The sequence below is a fragment of the Aspergillus oryzae genome, chromosome 7 (genome assembly GCF_000184455.2).
Source record: "Aspergillus oryzae RIB40 DNA, chromosome 7".
Classification (NCBI taxonomy): Eukaryota; Fungi; Ascomycota; class Eurotiomycetes; order Eurotiales; family Aspergillaceae; genus Aspergillus; species Aspergillus oryzae.
In genome coordinates this window covers 2,231,776-2,250,730 of record NC_036441.1, presented here as the reverse complement: position 1 = coordinate 2,250,730, position 18,955 = coordinate 2,231,776, and the positions used below count along the sequence as shown (strand labels likewise).

Genomic DNA, 18,955 nt, shown 5'->3' with positions numbered 1-18,955 from the left:
TTACTTATATAGAAAACATTACAAAGAGCACCGATGGTGCAATCAAACAGACGGTACCATGGTCCTCAGTCCCTTTGCTATCCGTTGAATCTGCCCCCCGTAATATGTCTGTTCCGATTAGCAAGCTGTCTCTTGAACGTCAATAGGGTATCTTACAGTTTCTAGCCCAGCGCCTATGATCTTCGTAGGAAGGAAACGAGTAATAAATGGAGCGGGAACCTTGTTCAGGAGCAACTGCGCTTTCTCATCTGGCACACTTTCATCGAGAAGCAATTGAGGGAACTTGGCGTCAATAGCCGCCGGGCGGCCGATTCCAATTAGATCGCATGCATTCTCCTTGATAGCGGACTCGGCGCCTGTCCGGCTTCGGAAGCCGCCTGTCAGCATGAAGACAAGATCAGGGTACCGCTTGCGGGCCTCGGTTGCGAACTCGATGAAGAAGGCCTCACGGGCTGCTGTGCGGGCACTCTTCTGCGGCTGTGTCCCTCCCATCATCTGTATGCGATGAGCCTGTGTGATAAACAGTTGGATGATGGAGCGAGGGCGCCTACACTGGGATCTTCATAACTTCCACCACTGACTTCGAGGAAGTCAATCCCGGCCTCTACCAGTAATCCAATTTGAGCCATGGTTTCTTCAAAGGTTGATGAGCTGTGGTCTGCAGAGTTGAGTTTGATGCCCACACAGAACTTCGATGGAACGGCTTTTCGAATTTCGGTAATGATATCTAGGACAAATTTTGCTCTCTTCTCCAGAGTGCCGCCGTACGCATCTGTACGAAGGTTTGTCTGTTTGCAAGGTGTTAAGTGGCGTTTAGTAGTTACCTGAATTGGGTCGTTACCTTCGGGTTCAAGAATTGATCTGCATTATTAGCAACTGATCCTGGAGACACCCGCAGGCCCACAGAGACGTACCGATTAGATATCCATGGGCACCATGCAGCTCAACGCCGGAGAATCCACTATCGGCCATTAACCGAGCCGTATCAACGAACTTCCTCGTTACATTTTCAATATCTGCCTGTGTCATTTCTCTCGGTGCCGGGAATGCGATCCTGCTAACGAACCAGTCCAACCAACCATCCCCAAACTGCACTGGAATCGCACTCGGCGCTATAGTCGGCGCAAAGAGACCTCGGTTGCCAGCACCGCGGAGTGACTGCCGACCGGGATGGCTGATCTGTACGATGGCAGGAGTTCCATGTTGTTGGCATGCTTGGGCATATTTGGCCCAGGTCTCAACGAGGGCTTCGTTACCCTCTTTGCCGGTATATTCACCGTGCAGAGCAGGGTCGAAGTGACTCCCGAGATGGTCTATGTCAACTTGGACGTTTCCTGACAGATCACATTAACACGCTGATATGGTAGGTTACACATCGGGCTATTAAATGTTTTACCTGTAAGTAGAGCACCCCACCCTCCTTGGCCCCATTGATTGTAGACCTCAAGCAGTGACGGTGTCGGAATATGCTCCCATCCCGCCATCATCTCGGCCATTGCAGCCTGGCAGCACTGTTAGAAGAATGGGTTTGCGGGTCAGGGTAGGTCTTTACCTTAACAAAGCGGTTGGGAAACACCAAACCGCAAGGTAATTTGACGGCGTCGCTTAGAGGAGACGACATTGCGGTAGTAGTATATAGAAAAAATGAATTGGTTAGGCTAATGTGACCAGGTACCGGAGGACGCTCAGGATTGATATACGTTCCCGCAGATCGGATATGCACAACCGAGGCAGATATCCACTGTTCTCATAGCGATGGGCGGAGCAAAGGCAAGCCGAACGGATAACGGATGGGGCATTCCGAAAGCTTCATGAAGAAAACTTGTCATCAACCATATTGATTAGTGATACTTAATAATGAGAGCCACCATATTAGCAATCCTATAAAGATATTAGTGATAGTAATAGAGGTAATGATAGTTTTCAGAAAAGAATTCAAACGAAACGAAACGAAACGACCCCGAGCGCATGGCAGTGTAGCAGGTTGCAAATTCCAGGCATCTCTCTACTGCTATCGTCATGCTCAATGAATGCGCAAGCTCTTGTTGCCTGGGGAAGAAGAAGACAATGGGAGGATACCGCAATCTTCAGGTTTACCGGATATGGAAAAGCCACGTGGAGCGGGGTCCAGATCATATAGGCAATGGTGGTGGTAACCAACCCTGACAGAGTTAGATAGAGGAATTCCTTGAACGTTCAGTTCCCACATGTTTCCAACATTCCACGGCGAGGGACCATTCATTCATAACTCCCAATACGACATCCATTGCGAAGGGGTAAAGATTAGATCTGCACAACCTTAACCTCAGCGCCACCGCCGGAGAGATTCAAACGAAGTCCTCCGCACTTCCCCACTTCACATGTCCACGAGGGGGAAAAGCTTGCGAGGGTCCAAGTGGAGGTTCACGGCCCCCAGAGAGATACCTTGCCTATACCAATTTACTGTAAGTGTTGGAATACGAAACATGATGGAAAAAAAAAAAAAAAACAAGTCCAATTCAATCAGTTGTTATTCATTCAATTTGCCCGAAATACCACAATCATGGACCATTCTAAAACGAACCGAACAAATACCCAAGTCCGAAAATGTAGGACAAATTGCAATTAGTGATGAACGGGGTATACAGGAACAAATACATCCTTCTAGCCAACGGCCATGAGGCATGAACAAAAAAGCGCTTCAAATCAAATCAAACCAGCCTGGATAGTCCCAGGATTTTAGTGACGGAAGGAAGATTGCTCGAAGGGAATATGCTACGGAGTCGAGCATGGAAAAGATGGAACAAGAGGATATCAGGGAAGAAGAACAAAAAGAATGCGAGCATTTACAGTTTGGCATTCTCTTCACTTGACAGCCCGTTCAAAAGTGAGGCTGGGTTCAAGTTGTGCAGGAGGGCACCAACTTCCCTCTCCAAGGCCAGAACTTCGCTGTGAGCATCATACATGCGGGCCTTGATCCAGGCATCAAGCGCGTCATCGTTCATGCTGCGCAAGGCAGTCTCACGATCAACCTTGTCTTCCTGTGCAGCGCGGATAACCTTGCGCGTCACCACAACGCTGACCTGGCGGATCCGGGTCAAGTCGGGGTAGAGGAGACCGCGCTCGATCTCCTCCGCAGTCAGGGCCTGCGAGAGGGCCGCACCCGACGCATAGATCATGCTGTCGGTGATCTTGACGGCCTTGGAGAGGATTGTACCCAGACCGATACCAGGGAAGACATACATGTTGTTGCCTTGGCCGGGATAGTAGGTGCGAGTCTCTCCAGCAGAGTTGGTGAATGAGAAGGGCTGGAAGGGGGAGCCAGAGGCAAAGAGAGCCCGACCATCAGTGTGAGTAATAGCGGTCTCGAAGTCACATTCGGACTTGGAGGAGGGGTTGGAGAGAGGGAAAATGATAGGAGCGGTGTTCCAGTCGGCCATCTTGCGTAGGATCTCTGGGGTGAAGACACCACCAATGGTTGACAAACCCATGAGGATAGTTGGCTTCACATAGTCGACAACCTCCTCCAGGGTCTTGTACTGCTGGCCTTCATTGTCCTCTCGGGCGAAGTAGACCTTGTGCTCGGCGAGCTTGTCGCCACGGTCATTGGTGACGAGACCCTTGGTGTCGACCAGGTAGAAGCAGGACCGGGCCTCATCCTCAGTCATGCCCTCACGCATAAAGAAAGCAACAATTTGTTTAGCAACGCCGACACCGGCACTTCCCGCACCAAAGAAGACAGCACGGTGATCCTTGCAAGGAAGGCCCGAGCGCTTCACGGCGTTGATGACTCCACCCAGGATGACGGCTCCTGTGCCCTGAATATCATCGTTGAAGCACGTGTAAATATCACGGTAACGCTCCAAGGCAGGGAAGGGGTTCTTGAAGTCTTCGAACTGAATGACAATGCTGCAGGGCGTGAGCCGTTCCGTTAGTGCCCGTAATATCGGAAGATGTTGGGTCGATCAGAGGAGTCACTACTTACCCAGGCCAACGCTCCGTAAGAGCAGACATCAACTCATCCATGAACTCCCGCTCCTCTTCCGGCGTAATCTTGTCACGATTGCTACCCATGTACAACGGGTCTTCCCGGAGGGTCTTGTTGCTTGTTCCCAGATCCAAAGTCAAAGGCAGGGTGGCCTCGGGGCGAATACCTGCACATGCAGTGTAGAGCGCCAACTTGCCAATGGGAATGCCCATTCCATTAATGCCAAGGTCGCCGAGGCCGAGAATTCGGGAGCCATCGGTGATGCATGTGATCTCCACATTGGGCTGGGGCCAATTGGCAATGACAGCAGCAAGATTGCCGCGATCTTCCCAACTTAAGTACATACCTGGTAAAACATCGTTAGCGGCCGGGTTTGATTCGTCGCAGCTGAGCTAGACAAGGTTCTGAAACTCACCTTCCGGTTGCTGGTAGATCTCGGACCATCTCTGGCAAGCTTCACCGACGACCGGGGTATAGATCAGAGGGGTAAGTTCCTACTGGATGTTAGATTTCTGATCTACGAAAATATAGCTTGCAGACATGGCTTTTGAAATGCAGCTTGTTTTCGTCCCCATTTTCTGCACATACCCTCAGATGATCCGTCACCAGACGGTAGAATAGATGCACATTGTTCTTGCGAAGAGTGCTCAGGTAGAGAAATTTGTCAATGGCGGTTTGCTTCAAGGCCAATTGAGCCAGACCTGTAGCGCAATTAGCTTTTTCTCATTTCCGTAAGCATCCGACACCCAGTGTACACACATCTTGTTTTCTGAACCTCGTAGGATTCTGCGCGCGGAGGAGTCAGGCCGTACGTGCGGAGGTACTTGCGGATGTACGGAGGGTTGGCTGTATCATAGTTGGCTTCTCTGAAGGGTCAAAAAGGTCGTTGTCAGCGAAGAACTTTTCTTTCATAGAGGTGCTTGTTCCACCGGCCGGGGACCCTTTGAGATACAGAAGGTACATACACTGGAGCGGCATGGTTCACATACGACGTCGAGGTCGCATGGACCTGACGGCCTTGTTGTGAAGGGAGACGAGCCATTGGGGCAAATTGAGTCACACTACTATTGGGGCGAGTACCAGCAACAGAAAATGATAACGAAGAAGACGAGAAAGATGCAGAGGAAATAATTGCACGAGGTGACGAAACGATAGGAAGCAGTCTGTTTTTATGTATGCGCGCTAACATTGAACCCCTCTGAGGAGAAATCCACAACATTCCGGTGGTCATAACACAGAACACCCGTTGTGATCTCCAGCGAGGTCGTCGCGAGGTCTAAGAACAAGGGCCGTGGAGTGATTAGACGAAGGCTCAGACTCATCAATCGGGAAGACTCGGGATCCAAAGGGCCAGTCAGGGAGGTCGGGATCGCAACGGTGGATATCGGGGAGGACGTTTAATGGTTGCATACTTTTTAGTCCGAGTCTCACCAGTGGGAATAGGATACGAAGCTTTTTGGGAAATTTGGGGACGAATTGGGATGGATGTGGAGAAACGGGAAGAGTCTCCGAACCCGACAAATGCGGAGAAATAGAATTTCAAAAGGACGAAGCGAGCGATGGGAAGTGGCAGACAGGGCTGAAAGCGAATGAGAATGAGGTAAATTGCAAAAGGAGTTGGCAATGGATTGCGGCAATTTTGGGTCCAGGACGATAACTACCGTGTAGCACGGAGTACAGGTCGGGACGCAGGTATCGAAAAAACAGTTGATCATCTAAGTATAAAATTTCACGTTTGCAAATTCCGATATATCGACTTTTAGTCACGGCTAGTGCGGAGACACATTAGTAGTCGGTTTCCAATAAGTAGAGTAATACATATACTATTTTTTGCTCTTTTTCTTTTTTTTTGTTGAGGAAATCCGCACCCGACCCCTTGATTGAGGCTTTTTACTGGACGTAAGCAAATATGAATTGCGGTTTTTTGTCCCATCACTTCTTCTTTTTCTCTATTTTTTTTTTTACTCCAATTCTACTATAGCTCCGAAGTACCCCCATTCATGCATATCATGACAAAATGCCTACGCGGTGTACACCTAAACTCGGATAGGCAAAAATATACTGTTAGTATTAGATTCTTTCTTCTCTTTTTAAACTCCGGACTCCGGTTACAAGTCCCCCCCCCCCCCCTAGATGGTAGTTCTGTGTAATATTGTGTCCCCACGATGATCGTTACCCTCTGTCCGACCTTCCTTTCCCCTGAAAAGTAGTGTAATATTAATCCTCTTGAGCCATCAGGGGAGGGATCCCGTAAGCAACGGCTTGCATCCGATATGGCATCCCGATATTTTTCACACTGTGGAGCTGAACCAAATAACGACACACGACCCTTCAGTGGGCAAAAAGTGGATCGAGTCTCATGTGGCAGAAATTAGCCTAATGTACAGGCGCACTAACTATCTTGGTCGTGGAGCTCCAAGCTAGGTTCCAATCGCAGTAAGTCTAACTGCGAGAGGAAGGATTCTGGACGGAAGCTGCTGATCGATACTCCTGGTTCTCGACACTCTTCAGTACTTTTAGTGTCTTTTTTTAGGCTCCCCGCAGTGAAAACGCGGCCCGGATACTGGCCGAGTTCGGGTTCTTTAGTCAGTGGCGGGTTTCTGATTACCTCACCTCGCACCTAACCTCTAGAGGTTTAAGGTATTTTCTTACTCATAGCAACCGTTGTCATTACTATTGCTGCATCGGGAAATACGATTATCTTTTGAAAGTTGGAGATTATACTCTGTGGCTGTCAATGTCATTTAATGACGCATAGACTTGCCGTATGTATCTAAGTATGTACAACACCCCCCCCTTACATACATACATGCGTACAACTACTATGCATATTGTATGAGTGCGTGTCGGTACACGTTTACCTGAGCCATCAGAATGCGTGATTTTTTTTTTCGCCTCCTCCCTATTCCCTAGTGTGGGCAGGTTCTTTCGTTTCAACCCTTTCAAGTCTTGACCTCTCCAACTTCAAAATTGTCACCCCCAAAATCCTTGTTTCGCTGCCCAATAGTAAGACTCTGAAACAGCAAGGCTCCGCCGATCGGGTCCGGCCGATGGAGACATCGGATGGAGCCCATTTCCTAGTTTGCGTAGTAGTCACCCTAGTCTTCCGAGCTTCAAAGTTCAAACCCGTAACACAGTTCTAATGTTTCTCATTAGGCGCTAACGCCAAGCTTCAAAATTGCATAGTTAATACATATTCTCTAGAATTGTAAACCGTTGCAATCGAGGCGGTTCCAATTAATAATGGTTAGATAGGCGATTACTATGACACCGGACTTTCCCTATCCAGTCGGTCATATTGCCACCATAGGCGGCAGTCGGCGTAGTCCAGATCTACCGAGTCATTTATGCACAATCCCTAGGTATGTTCCAAACATAAGGCTATGTCTCTAACTCAATTCCCTTGCTTTCCAATCTTTTACGAGAGAATAACAGCCACATCTTCAATCTAGAATGATACATACCGTTACCCACTCAGCCAGTTTCCCCGGATTTAAGTCGCATTGATCTAAGGCTTGGGTGGCGCCGATCCTTACTTCTTTGATCCGTATACATCTGGTCACAAGGGCCGAACAGTATGCTTTATACAGTGTAGTATAGGGACTGGGATTGAAGATACACAGTACTCAGTATACCGTTGGGATTTCCGCAACTTTAATCCCTGCATAGTCTTTGTTGTTTCGGAAGAGTCGTTGGAATTGATGAGGAGGATTCTTTAATTCTCGTGCATTTCCGACTTTGTCCATACCCCAGCAGCCTCACTGTGTTGGGGTGTGTGACGTCGAGACGGTGTTCGGGTTTCTTGATCGAGCTAACGGAAGTTACTTTCCGCGATTGTAGAAAGTTGCTTTTGTGTTCAGCTGAGTTGCCTGTGTCGGAAATACTCTGACATTCTTGGAGCATCATTTTTCTAGTGCTTTGGTACGATAGCGCATCTCCTATCCAGTTAGGGTTAGAATCGATCAGTGTCTCGATCAGGTCAACGATCATTAAACGATCTTGTACCCAAGTGAAGAATGAAAATTACTCGTACTGTTATTGATTTACTTTATCGTCCTTAGAGGTACCCTTATTTTCTCATTTATTTTATTTTTAGTGATTTTAGTCAGTCTCAGCCCCTGAGCGATGTGCAGTCATACGGTCATCGACTAGTTTACTGGCAATAAGCATATGGTATACTCAAATCTCGAATAACGATAAATAAATACATAAATAGAACATTCACCGGTCATGATTTTGGGATAGGGCTTAACTGAAGTATGTGTCCTTAGTTGGGTTGTCAATCATGCAACTGAGGTAGAACTAAGATATACTTGATCATGGAATAGAGGTCGTGTTATTACTCTATGTCAAATAAACATCAGGTGAGGCTCAAGGCGACTATGTCGATCTAGTGTTTCCGGTGTGGCAGAATGGGTCCATCCATACTCCTGGGTGTCAAGCTTTTTTTAGGATAGTTTGACAACAATCAGGAGACGTCAAGCCTATTAATAGAGATCTATATTATCATCCTACGTTCGATTGATAATAGGGGACTTAGGAATCGTTTTATATTCCCATTATATGTCCCCGACTATGGCTCTACGTGGGTGTCTGCCCTAGAATGTGCTCTGGTTGATAAACAAGAATGAAGCACGTGTGTGTTTGCTATATTTAATTATGATGTATGTGTGGAGTATAGGAAAATAGGTTGTAACAGTCAAGGACGTAAAATGTTGCGTATCAAGGTTTGTCATACAGGCTCTAATAAATTATCGAGGAATGATCTTATGGAAAGAACAAATTCAATTTTAAGAAACTATAGGCAGTTTGGAAGCACCAATACTTGATTCTCTTCCGCTATGAGATCATGCTGATTGATAAGTAGTACATACATACCGAAGGCGGATCACCTGATTGGCTAAAGCGGCGGGGGATCAGTGACGCAAGAGTGAAGCTGTTAAGCGCGGCAACCACGTAGGGAGGAGCTCATCTCACCCTGTCATGCAACCCATCATCCCTTCTTTGATCTCAGCTCCTTTCGGGGACGGTTGAGTTAATTGAGCCATTGATTCTCTCACGGAACGATTCGGGTAGTCTCCGGTGTATATACTGGGGATTTGATAGTCCTTCGGTCAATCAACAGAGAGGTACTCCGTGGTCAACGGCTGCCTATTTGCCATGTCGCAAGAGACCGAGCCCCTCCTTCCTCGCTACGAGGAGGACACGACCCTCCAACGGCGGTTGCATCAGAAATTGCACTCGTTTCAGATGCTGCGTGCCCTTTCGGAGGGTTACATGCCATCTACCGAGCAGGTCATCATTAATCTCCGTACCTTGTTGGCCTCCGATATCCTGAATCCTCGTACCCAGGATATCGGCTCTGTCGGTCGCCAACTCATCCGAGACTGTCGTATCTGGATACAAGTCTTCATCGAACTATTGCGCGACAAAAATAATGACGATAAACTTCAGGAATTCTTGTGGCATTTGTCCCGATCTAGGGCATCGCTGGATCGTGGCCAGGTCGCACAGCATGCCTCTCATGTGAAGGCTAGACAAGATACTAAAGCCGGTAAAATCACACGTATACTTGACGTAAATGTAGTAAACTGATGTTGGCATAGCGTATGATAGTCTTCGCACTGTGGGAAGCCTTCTTTTGACGAATGCCGACTTTCGTCTCTTTGTTGATGACTTAACCACCGTTGGCCGTCAGATATTCTCTGACACGGCATATTTCCTGTCGGATACTTCGAAACAAGTTGGGGAACAGATCAAACCTTCACAAGAAGAAATCGACGCGGTACAGGGCGCAGGTGCAGATGAAGGCCAGGCCCCCTCAAGCGAGGAGATACGCCAGGAGGTAGCTCAGGTCGCGGAGGCGGCCGGCAATGGAGTAGCTCGCACTGGACAGGAGGCAATCAAGAGCGCCAAAGAACATCTGGGGGGACAGGAAAAGGATACCTTAATCTACCGGTTGAAGCAAGCCGTCCTGAAACTGCGAGAACGATCGGACTATTCGGACTCGGTAGCCACCCTTTCTACCTTGGTGCAGAGTTACGCAAAGACATACGCCAATGCAGCCTCGGATATAATCACAACAGCTGAAGAAGAGGTCGAGGTAAATGAAGATCTAAAGCAAGCGATGCAGCAGCTCTGGGTTTTGGTTCAGTCGCTGGGCGATGCCGAGCAATGGAAGACCCTGGAACAAAGATTCCAGCAAGTGTTGCAGCATGCTAATAAAGACCCAGAATTTGAAAGACTAATGGGAGAATTAGGGTCTTCAGTGCAGCAGATGCTGACCGACCCAAGTTTCTTTGACTCTGCTTCAGAAAAACTCAGTGAGCTCGAGGAAAAAGCCAAAAAAGTCGACACTGAGTCCAATCTACGGCAGGATGTGGATGCTTTTCTGGAACAGGCAAAACGGACTTTGCGTACAGTCCCTGAAGATGCCGCAGTGACCAAATTGGTAGATGCAACCAACAAGCTATACAAAGACGCGTGGGACGGCTACTATGAGAGAAAAAGCGAGTTGCCCTCGGACATCCTTGAGGTCTTCTTTCCTGTTCTTCTTCGAACCATACAACACATTCCAATCCCCCGTCTGGAGGTTATGGCGCCTGAGCTTGACCTTCTCTTGGAGAACTTCATCCTGGAGCCAGGCCACACGGTTAACTATTCATCATTTCTCCCATATCGTCTGCATATCACCACAAGGAATGACATCGACGTTCTAAAGAAGCATTCAAAGAGAACCACGGCTGATCTCAAGACCACGTTTACTGCTACAGTCATGGGACTCAACGTTAGTGCTTCGGAATTTGGATATTGGCTCCGTACCCACTCAGGCCTGTTCCGTTTCCATGATGAGGGTATTGCCAGTTTTTATCTAGATAAGCGGGGCATTGATATCTCTTTGGATATAGAAGTGGGTCGGGAGCGTCTGGAGCAAATCTTTACGCTTCGCGGCGTGCGGGTGGTAATACACAAGCTCGATTACAAGGTGCACCGCAGCAAGTGGAAGTACCTTTTATGGTTGACCAAGCCATTCCTGAAGCATATGCTCCGTCGAGTCTTGGAGAAGAAGATCGCAGAACGAATCGTTGCGGCCGCTCACGCACTGAACCGAGAGCTTGTGTTTGCACGGGAGCGTTTGCGAGCTGCACGCATTGCCAATCCCCAAGATCTGGCGACCTTTGTGCGAGCGGTTTTGGCACGATTGCAACCAGTCTCAGACGTTGAGACTCGTATCGGCTTTGATGCACCTGGAAAAGGTGTCTTTAAGGGCGTTTATGCCCCTGGAAGTCTTACAAAAGTTTGGCATGAGGAAGCACTGAGAGCTCAAGAGGCCATTGAAGAAGGAGATGAGAGCTATGGCCTGAGAAGAACATGGCGAAACGACATTTTTGACGTTCCGACACGTAGCTAATGATTGACGGATGCTTCGCTTTTTGCTTTTTACACGGGTTTCTTTTCATTCACTGACGTATTTCACACTTATTTTTGGACATTCCCTGGCGAGCTGTCTGCTTTACTAAGTCTATGTATACGCTGGACGATCTTGTTTGTTACTTACTCTGTGCGATATATGTGTAATGGTTTGACTGCAGTCACTCATTTACTGCCATGCATGTCTCAACTGTCCACATAATACGGGCCATAATGAAGTGCACAATGTTATTATTTAGCAGACATCTCCAATGAATAAATTTGTCGTATAGTTTTGCCTAGCGGCTGCTTGCAATATGAAAGGGACCATTGTATAACCACACGTGATCCGGCCCGGTGGAACCATTCGCCGTGTTGCGGCCACCTAATCGACAAGCTTATGGTATATTTGGTTGACAGCGGATGGACATCTATTTAGTTGAGGGCAACACAAAGAGCCAATCCCACCACACGCTTCTTGAGGTCTTTGCTGATCTCAAGGCATAGTATACGTATATTTTATGGACTGTTCGAATCTGCTGCTATAATTCAAAAAGCAGAAATTAGCGAAATAACCAATTTTCCTTTCTCTCGCCGCTTATCTACTTCGAGATACCCGCAAGTCGACAAGACGCACCTCGATTGCAGCGATAACGCCGCCAACTGATTATCACCAGACGTACACGGGCTGCGCGAACGCAGCTCGTAGAAGATGCTATCCACAATGCGCCTCGCTTGCCTTTTCCTCGCGATTGCACTGTGCCTAGTGCAGTTGGTGCTGGCGGCAGAAGACTATTACAAAACTCTTGGCTTAGACAAATCGGCTTCAGAAAGGGATATCAAAAGAGCATATCGCACATTGAGCAAGAAATACCATCCTGATAAGAATCCGTACGTCTATACATTATAACAGAAGCACTAGTACTCTAACAGCAATTATGCAGAGGCGACGAGGACGCACGCGAGAAATTTGTCGAAATCGCCGAGGCATATGACGTTCTTTCGACATCCACCACGCGCAAGATCTACGATCAGTATGGACACGAGGGAGTGGAGCAGCATCGACAGGGAGGCAATGCGGGACGACAGGCGCACGATCCCTTCGACCTGTTTTCGCGGTTTTTCGGCGGCGGCGGACACTTCGGACATGCGCCGGGGCATCGGAGGGGACCGGACATGGAATTCAAGATTGGGTTGCCGCTACGCGATTTCTATAATGGCAGGGAGGTCACTATTATGTTAGAGAAACAGCAGATCTGCGATGCGTGCGAGGGTACGGGGTCGGCAGATCGTGAGGTTGTCACCTGTGATCGGTGCGCGGGACATGGAAGGGTCATCCAGAAGCATATGCTGGCACCCGGAATGTTTCAGCAAGTGCAGATGACATGCGATAAGTGTGGTGGGCAAGGGAAGATGATCAAGAAGCCTTGCCCTGTCTGTCATGGACATCGCGTCGTGCGCAAGGAGGTGGAAACAACGTTTACGGTAGAGCCTGGAATGGGGAAGGGATCACGGATTGTTTTCGAAAACGAGGCCGACGAGAGTCCCGACTATATTGCTGGCGACCTGGTGCTGATTTTAGATGAGCGGCAACCCGAGGCGAGCGATTACCAGTGGCAGACGGACGGCACCTTTTTCCGAAGGAAGGGTAAGGACCTATTCTGGAGGGAAGCGCTATCATTGCGGGAGGCATGGATGGGTGAGTGGACTCGCAATATCACCCATTTGGACGGACACACCGTCCAGCTTGGACGCAAACGCGGTGAGGTCGTGCAACCCTTGTCTGTGGAAACAGTTAAGGGTGAGGGCATGCCATTCTACTCGGACGGTCATCTCCACGAAAGCCACGACCAAGATGAGGAGCCGGGCAATCTGTACGTGGAGTATAGTGTGATCCTTCCTGACCAGATGGAGAGCGGAATGGAGAAGGAGTTCTTTGCGCTGTGGGAGAAGTGGCGCAAGAAGAACGGGGTTAATCTGGACAAGGAGAGCGGTCGGCCTGAACCATCAGTGAAGGATGAGTTATGATACATTAATTAAAAACACTGCATCAAGCTGTCTGGATGATCTAAATGAGTCCGTGGCTTTGTATATTTACTATGTACTTCATTAGATTAGACATCGATCTACAATGATCAAAGCAGCGAAACTCTGCACCTGCTGAACCTTGGCGCTCTCTTGCGAATTGAGTTACATATATACAACGATTATAGAAACTACAATTGTCGATAGATTTACAGCAGATCTTATCTCTGGGCTCTTAAGGGATGAAATAGATACCGGATAATTGATTAGGGTACAGATGAATGAGTCCTTGGCTCAGTTACACGTGAGTTGTGGATCAATTTGCCCATTCTTCATGTGTCTAATACACATAAATACGTAGTCAGATCTAGCTATTTATGCGCATTGATCACTTTTCCTCTTCATAGAAGGCTCTATAAAGCATCCGTATCAGGAAATTGATTTTCTTTTGGAATAGCTAATCGCCCACCTTTCACGTTGTTGGCGGCTCAGAGCTTGTCCAGAACCACAAGGCACATGCCCTAGCCATTCAGACCGATGACACCAACTTCTCCTATAGAACAATCCGAAGAGGAAGATGTGCTTGGATACACCTCTTCAGACACCTCAGGAGCAGACGAATATGATTTATTCACAGAAATCATGGAACGTGTACGACTGGATCGAGTCGCCAAGTACGCCACCACAATCCGGCAAAGCCTCCAACACAGCAACCCACAAAGTACCAGGGTAATAGAAATCAAGCCACCAATATTCGGCTCCTACCATGTGCTTTACCCAGTGAGATTTCACGACGAAGCTCTCTGGCTACTCAAAGTCCCTGCAAACGGGACCCGGGAAAAATTCAGAACCTCCGATGCCAGAGCTATACGCTCAGAAGCACTGACGATGCGCTTGCTGCGTCGTGAAACTACCATCCCAGTTCCAGACGTTTATGCCTTTAGCGACACATGCGACAATGAGCTCAATTGTCCGTTCATTCTTATTGACCATGTTGAGGGAGTCTCGCTGTACAAAGTCTGGTTTGATAACGCTTCGCCGAAAGATATTGTACAGGCGCGACGCACTCGATGCTTACGAGACCTCGCGGCTGCTATGGCTCAGCTGGACAGATTCTCCTTTAGCACAGGGGGGTCAATGGCTTTCGATGACCAGGGTTACCCATCGGGTATCGGTCCTTTACGACTAGTAGATACCGCAACCATGCGGGAGCGGTTAAGGGCTCGCGATCCCGACCAATCGACAGTCTATTTAGAGATGGGACCCTTCTCCAAAACAAAAGAATACTACACAGCACTACTTGATCATCGGAGGCAGCCAGATATGACTTTCGAAAAGGGCGTGCTTGGACTTCTCCGATTGTTCATCGACTGCATCCCAGAGCCAAGTGATGAACGGGGCACGTTCGTTCTAGCCCACCCTGATCTTGATGTTCAGAATGTCTTGGTTTCACGCGACGGGGCATTGCAGGCCATCATAGACTGGGACGGGGTTGGGGCTGTCCCACGAAGTGTAGGGAATGAACGATACCCGAGCTGGTTGACACGAGACTATGATCCAGCGACGTATTGCTGGACTGAAGACATAGAGCGACGTGCTGAGCCACTGGGTATTTGGGAGGATTCGCCCGATACGTTGAGATTCTATCGATCTTTATATGCTGGGTTCATCCAGTCTCATCAATTAGATGATGGTCCGGCGTGCGCTAATCTAACTACAAAATCTCTGATCCTCGGGAACCTACTAAACGCTGCGAATGATTCGTATGGTACGGTTGATACCGTGCATAAGATCTTCAATGCAGTCGTTAAGCTTGCCCGGGAGGGTGCATCGACTCGGTCACATGTGCTTGATGACGGCAAAGTGTGTCAGGAGGAAGATATAAAGATAAGTAATAGTGACTTTGATGACTTTCACTTCTATGATGTTGCATGTGCACTGGCTGAGAGAAGACTGAGCGAACACCATAGAAGATTCATGAAGTTCGGGTTTGATATCCTTTTATCACGAAGTAATATAATATAATTGGCATCTACCAAAACATGGTTACCGTTTCTCCTTAGGAGTTCTATTACACTTCGTAGTCTATAAGCGCATCCATGCTACAAACCCTATCCAAGTATAAGGCTTAATTGCAAAACAATGAGGTTTACTATATAGCAAGAGAAATACTCCAAAGGCATGGATAAAGCCTAAAACCTTGCCAAACAAACACCTTAGGCCCACTAACCACTGGACCATATCACCTACATTTTAGCACTATCGAAAAATAAAATATATTACAGATTCTGGGTTCTGGATAAATCGTACAACTTCCTATTCAGGAATCGTACAGTCCAATTCATCTACATAGTCATACTACATACTTCATGCCTCAGGCACAAACACCCAAAAGCGGTACCCCCAAAACCAGCAGAATATCACACCGCCCTCCAATTTTTTCCCCAATCAACCAATACAACCACCACAACAAGAAACCCCATATACAAAGAGAAAAAAAGAACAACCGTCAAAATGGTGCGTCAGCTAAAGTATCACGAAAAGAAGTAAGTTGAACTGCAGCTCCCGTGGTATCCAAATTCCGGCGCACGCATATCCCCGTCAAGCTTGACGATACACACAGCCTTATCTATCATCAAGCGATCATCTTGACTAGGATATCATTTCTGGCTTCTTATACGGCAACTCGAATTGGAATATTCAAGGATATAGAAACTAACGATAGTCTCAAACAGACTCCTCCGGAAGGTTGACTTCTACAACTACAAATCCGACGGCGGGCACCGCGAACACGAAGTCCGTCAACGGTACTATCTCCAGAATGATCTCGACTACAAGAAGTATGTTCCTCGCTAGCTGGCCTCATACAAGTATCCTAAGGACCGAATCCTAACGCAATATCTCAAAGATACAATGCCCTTTGCGGTTCCCTCCGTCAACTAGCGCATAAGCTCTCCCAGCTTGATCCCGATAGCGATCCGATCCGGAAGAAGGTCGAAAGCGAAGTCCTTGATAAAATGTGGCGTATGGGGATTCTGAAACAGAGCCGGGAACAGGGCGCTGGGTTGTCGAGGGTTGAGCGTGAGGTGACGGTTTCTGCGTTCTGTAGACGTAGGTTGGCGGTTATTATGGCGCGGAGTGGAATGGTGGAGAATGTTAAGACGGTTCGTTTTTCTTCCCTCTCTTTTCTTTTCTGTCCTGCTTTTTTTTTTGCTATTTTTGGCCTTTTGTGGCTCTGCTTGGGGTGTTTATGGGGTTGTGCGGAGTGTGAGGCTAACTTGCTTTTAGGCTGTTACTTTCATTGAACAGGGACATGTGCGTGTCGGAAGTGAGGTCGTGACTGATCCTGCTTATCTGGTGACGAGGAACATGGAGGATTTCGTCACTTGGGTGGATAACAGTAAGATCAAGAGGAACATCATGCAGTATCGGGACAAGTTGGACGATTTCGATATGCTGTGATGAATGGACGTGGATTGTTAGACAAAAGTGGGTGTGTGCTTCTGGTCGATACCCTTCACTATGATTTATATTATCTACATGATGTGCATGGCGTTACAAGGTGGCGATATTGGAAAAAAGTATCTCTCATTTCCTTAGATCAAGGCAATCTGATTAATTTTGATGCAAATAGATATGAATTCGGTCCAGTCTATGGCTTGTTGGGTATCACAATTTCAAATCTCCCGCCCATGCAAGGGAATAATCAAACGACAGTCTCAAGTCTCACGAGAAATCTGTGACACGTGTTCAACACACCTCACTCTGTGAGAGTGTCACAACTCGGAACTGTGGAAAGCTCCAGGCTTTTCTTTTGCTAAAGAAGGTTGCACAGCTGGTGGCTGTCAATGTCTTAAAGGGAAAGGTAGAGAACCAGCGTGGCGTCATGAATCGGCTATTCGCTCTTCCGACGACTGCTCATTTTAGTCGTCACCAACATTTGTTTCAGCTTTAGCGCCCGAATGGCATTCATTTTACGTTCCGGGGCAGGCTCGTCGGGGAGGTCCATTCGAAAGCGTCGGACACTACCCTCGTAGTTTCCTTTGCCGCCTTTTTCTTCAAAGAACGGCGTGCGATCATGTCCGAACTGGCACCACTTGGGGGCAACCCGGCGCCAGAAGCCCCTTACCCCGCTACTGGCACGATCGATCTTTTTGTATTCGCGCCTCCGCGTGGACGGGGACGTCCAGTCAATGACAGTGACCGAGGTCTGGATCGGAGGGATATAACTTTCGTCATGGATGGTGTTGGTGATGAGCATGGGGCCCTTATGATTGTCTGGACCCGTCAGGTCCTCACTGACCGTAGAAAATCGGGTCGGGAAGATTGGGGAAACCGGGGGTGAACCGGTCTCCGAAGATGTGCGGACGGTGTGTGGCGGACTATCGTGGATAGTTGGGGGAAGTGACGCTCTTTCATACTGAGTCGGAATAGTTCGCTCACTGTCTTGAAATAGACGACAGGATTCCCGATGCAGGGCCAGAAGGTCTTCCCGCTTGGCTTCCAGATCTTTGCTAGGAACTGATGGCGTGAGAGGGGCTGTGATGGTAGCTGCGCGGCGATGAGAATGTAAAGAGCTTTGGCGAGCTGTCTGTGCAGAGTGACGAGTGCTTCGAGATGATGAACGACGATGGTCTCCGGGACTTGTCGAAGAGGGCGACGGTGGGGAAGAAGTTCGTTTCCGCTTTGAAATGCGAGGTTTATCGCAAGCAGGAGATAGTTCTGGGGTGACGTTTGGATTTGTGGTCGAGGATACTTCCATGTTCAGCCCCATATCGTCGGCGATATCATGAGAGACTGGGGAGGTGGATGTATCCACGGTGATTTCGGTGAGTTCCAAGGTGGCTTTCGTATCGGCCAAGGTATTCAGGTTAGAAGAAATGTCAAGGGATGGAGGTAGCTGGGATCCAGCCAGGCAAGACGGAGGAATCCCGGTGCCTGGACCCAGAACAGTTGGCGTAATAGTTTGGACGATGTGGAGAGGGCGGCTATTGTTGCTATTATTATGGTGGTGGCCGTGCGGCAGGCTGTAAGGATAACCGCCCTGGCCATGCGATTGACGATGGCATGTGATGGAGCTCATGGCGGGCGACAATCACCTGCCGAGTAACCAAGTGGTTCGGATCGTCGAAAAGAAATAGGAATATCAAGTGAGGCGCAAAGAGATCGGGTGAATCAACCGACCATGAGACTCAGTCTCTGACCATCAATACATGACAAGAGGAACAACGGTTCTGACGGACCAAGTCAGTATATACTTCATGCTGGTTCCACACAAGGCCTTTTTAAATCCCCAGAATACATCACGGACATGCTTCCTACATACCGGTACAATGAAACATCCTGACGGTGAGTCCAGCCCATCAAACTCGAGAGAGAGAAGGCATAGGGAATAAGAAGGATGGGGGAGGAGGAGGGGTTAAGAGGGAAAGGGAGGGAGTATAGAAGTTCGTAGGATGCCGGAACCCACTTATAATAATAAGAATAAGAATACCCCGTAATCAATAATCAATCAATTAATTTATAGGGAGAAATAATAGTTGGAAGAAATCA

At 48.1% G+C, this 18,955-nt stretch overlaps 7 protein-coding genes across 7 annotated transcripts; 4 read left to right on the top strand and 3 right to left on the bottom strand.

Moving 5' to 3' along the window:
- Positions 1-42: 42 nt before the first annotated feature.
- On the bottom strand, positions 43-1,029 carry AO090011000878 (uncharacterized protein; the record flags this gene model as incomplete). The annotated part of the gene is made up of 4 exons (XM_023233145.1): positions 43-108; positions 157-495; positions 552-772; positions 915-1,029. The coding sequence occupies 4 exons, from the start codon at positions 1,027-1,029 to the stop codon at positions 43-45; spliced, it is 741 nt and encodes a 246-aa protein (XP_023093679.1).
- Positions 1,030-2,825: 1,796 nt separating this feature from the next.
- Positions 2,826-5,009, bottom strand: AO090011000876 (uncharacterized protein; the record flags this gene model as incomplete). The annotated part of the gene is made up of 6 exons (XM_001826396.3): positions 2,826-3,888; positions 3,965-4,313; positions 4,383-4,461; positions 4,556-4,668; positions 4,727-4,833; positions 4,933-5,009. 6 exons carry the CDS (start codon positions 5,007-5,009, stop codon positions 2,826-2,828), a joined length of 1,788 nt encoding a protein of 595 aa, XP_001826448.3.
- A 4,118-nt stretch (positions 5,010-9,127) lies between these two features.
- On the top strand, positions 9,128-11,378 carry AO090011000875 (uncharacterized protein; the record flags this gene model as incomplete). The annotated part of the gene is made up of 2 exons (XM_001826395.3): positions 9,128-9,521; positions 9,574-11,378. The coding sequence occupies 2 exons, from the start codon at positions 9,128-9,130 to the stop codon at positions 11,376-11,378; spliced, it is 2,199 nt and encodes a 732-aa protein (XP_001826447.1).
- Positions 11,379-12,101: 723 nt separating this feature from the next.
- Positions 12,102-13,405, top strand: AO090011000874 (putative DnaJ domain protein; the record flags this gene model as incomplete). The annotated part of the gene is made up of 2 exons (XM_001826394.3): positions 12,102-12,268; positions 12,322-13,405. 2 exons carry the CDS (start codon positions 12,102-12,104, stop codon positions 13,403-13,405), a joined length of 1,251 nt encoding a protein of 416 aa, XP_001826446.3.
- Positions 13,406-13,939: 534 nt separating this feature from the next.
- Positions 13,940-15,359, top strand: AO090011000873 (phosphotransferase family protein; the record flags this gene model as incomplete). The annotated part of the gene is given in 2 exon segments (XM_001826393.3): positions 13,940-15,293; positions 15,301-15,359. Coding segments are annotated over 2 exon segments (1,413 nt in total).
- A 557-nt stretch (positions 15,360-15,916) lies between these two features.
- On the top strand, positions 15,917-16,864 carry AO090011000872 (snoRNA-binding rRNA-processing protein IMP3; the record flags this gene model as incomplete). The annotated part of the gene is made up of 4 exons (XM_023233144.1): positions 15,917-15,948; positions 16,138-16,242; positions 16,311-16,566; positions 16,712-16,864. The coding sequence occupies 4 exons, from the start codon at positions 15,917-15,919 to the stop codon at positions 16,862-16,864; spliced, it is 546 nt and encodes a 181-aa protein (XP_023093678.1).
- A 433-nt stretch (positions 16,865-17,297) lies between these two features.
- Positions 17,298-18,485, bottom strand: AO090011000871 (uncharacterized protein; the record flags this gene model as incomplete). Its single annotated transcript, XM_001826391.3, has 1 exon — positions 17,298-18,485. One exon carries the CDS (start codon positions 18,483-18,485, stop codon positions 17,298-17,300), a length of 1,188 nt encoding a protein of 395 aa, XP_001826443.3.
- Between the last annotated feature and the right edge of the window lie 470 nt (positions 18,486-18,955).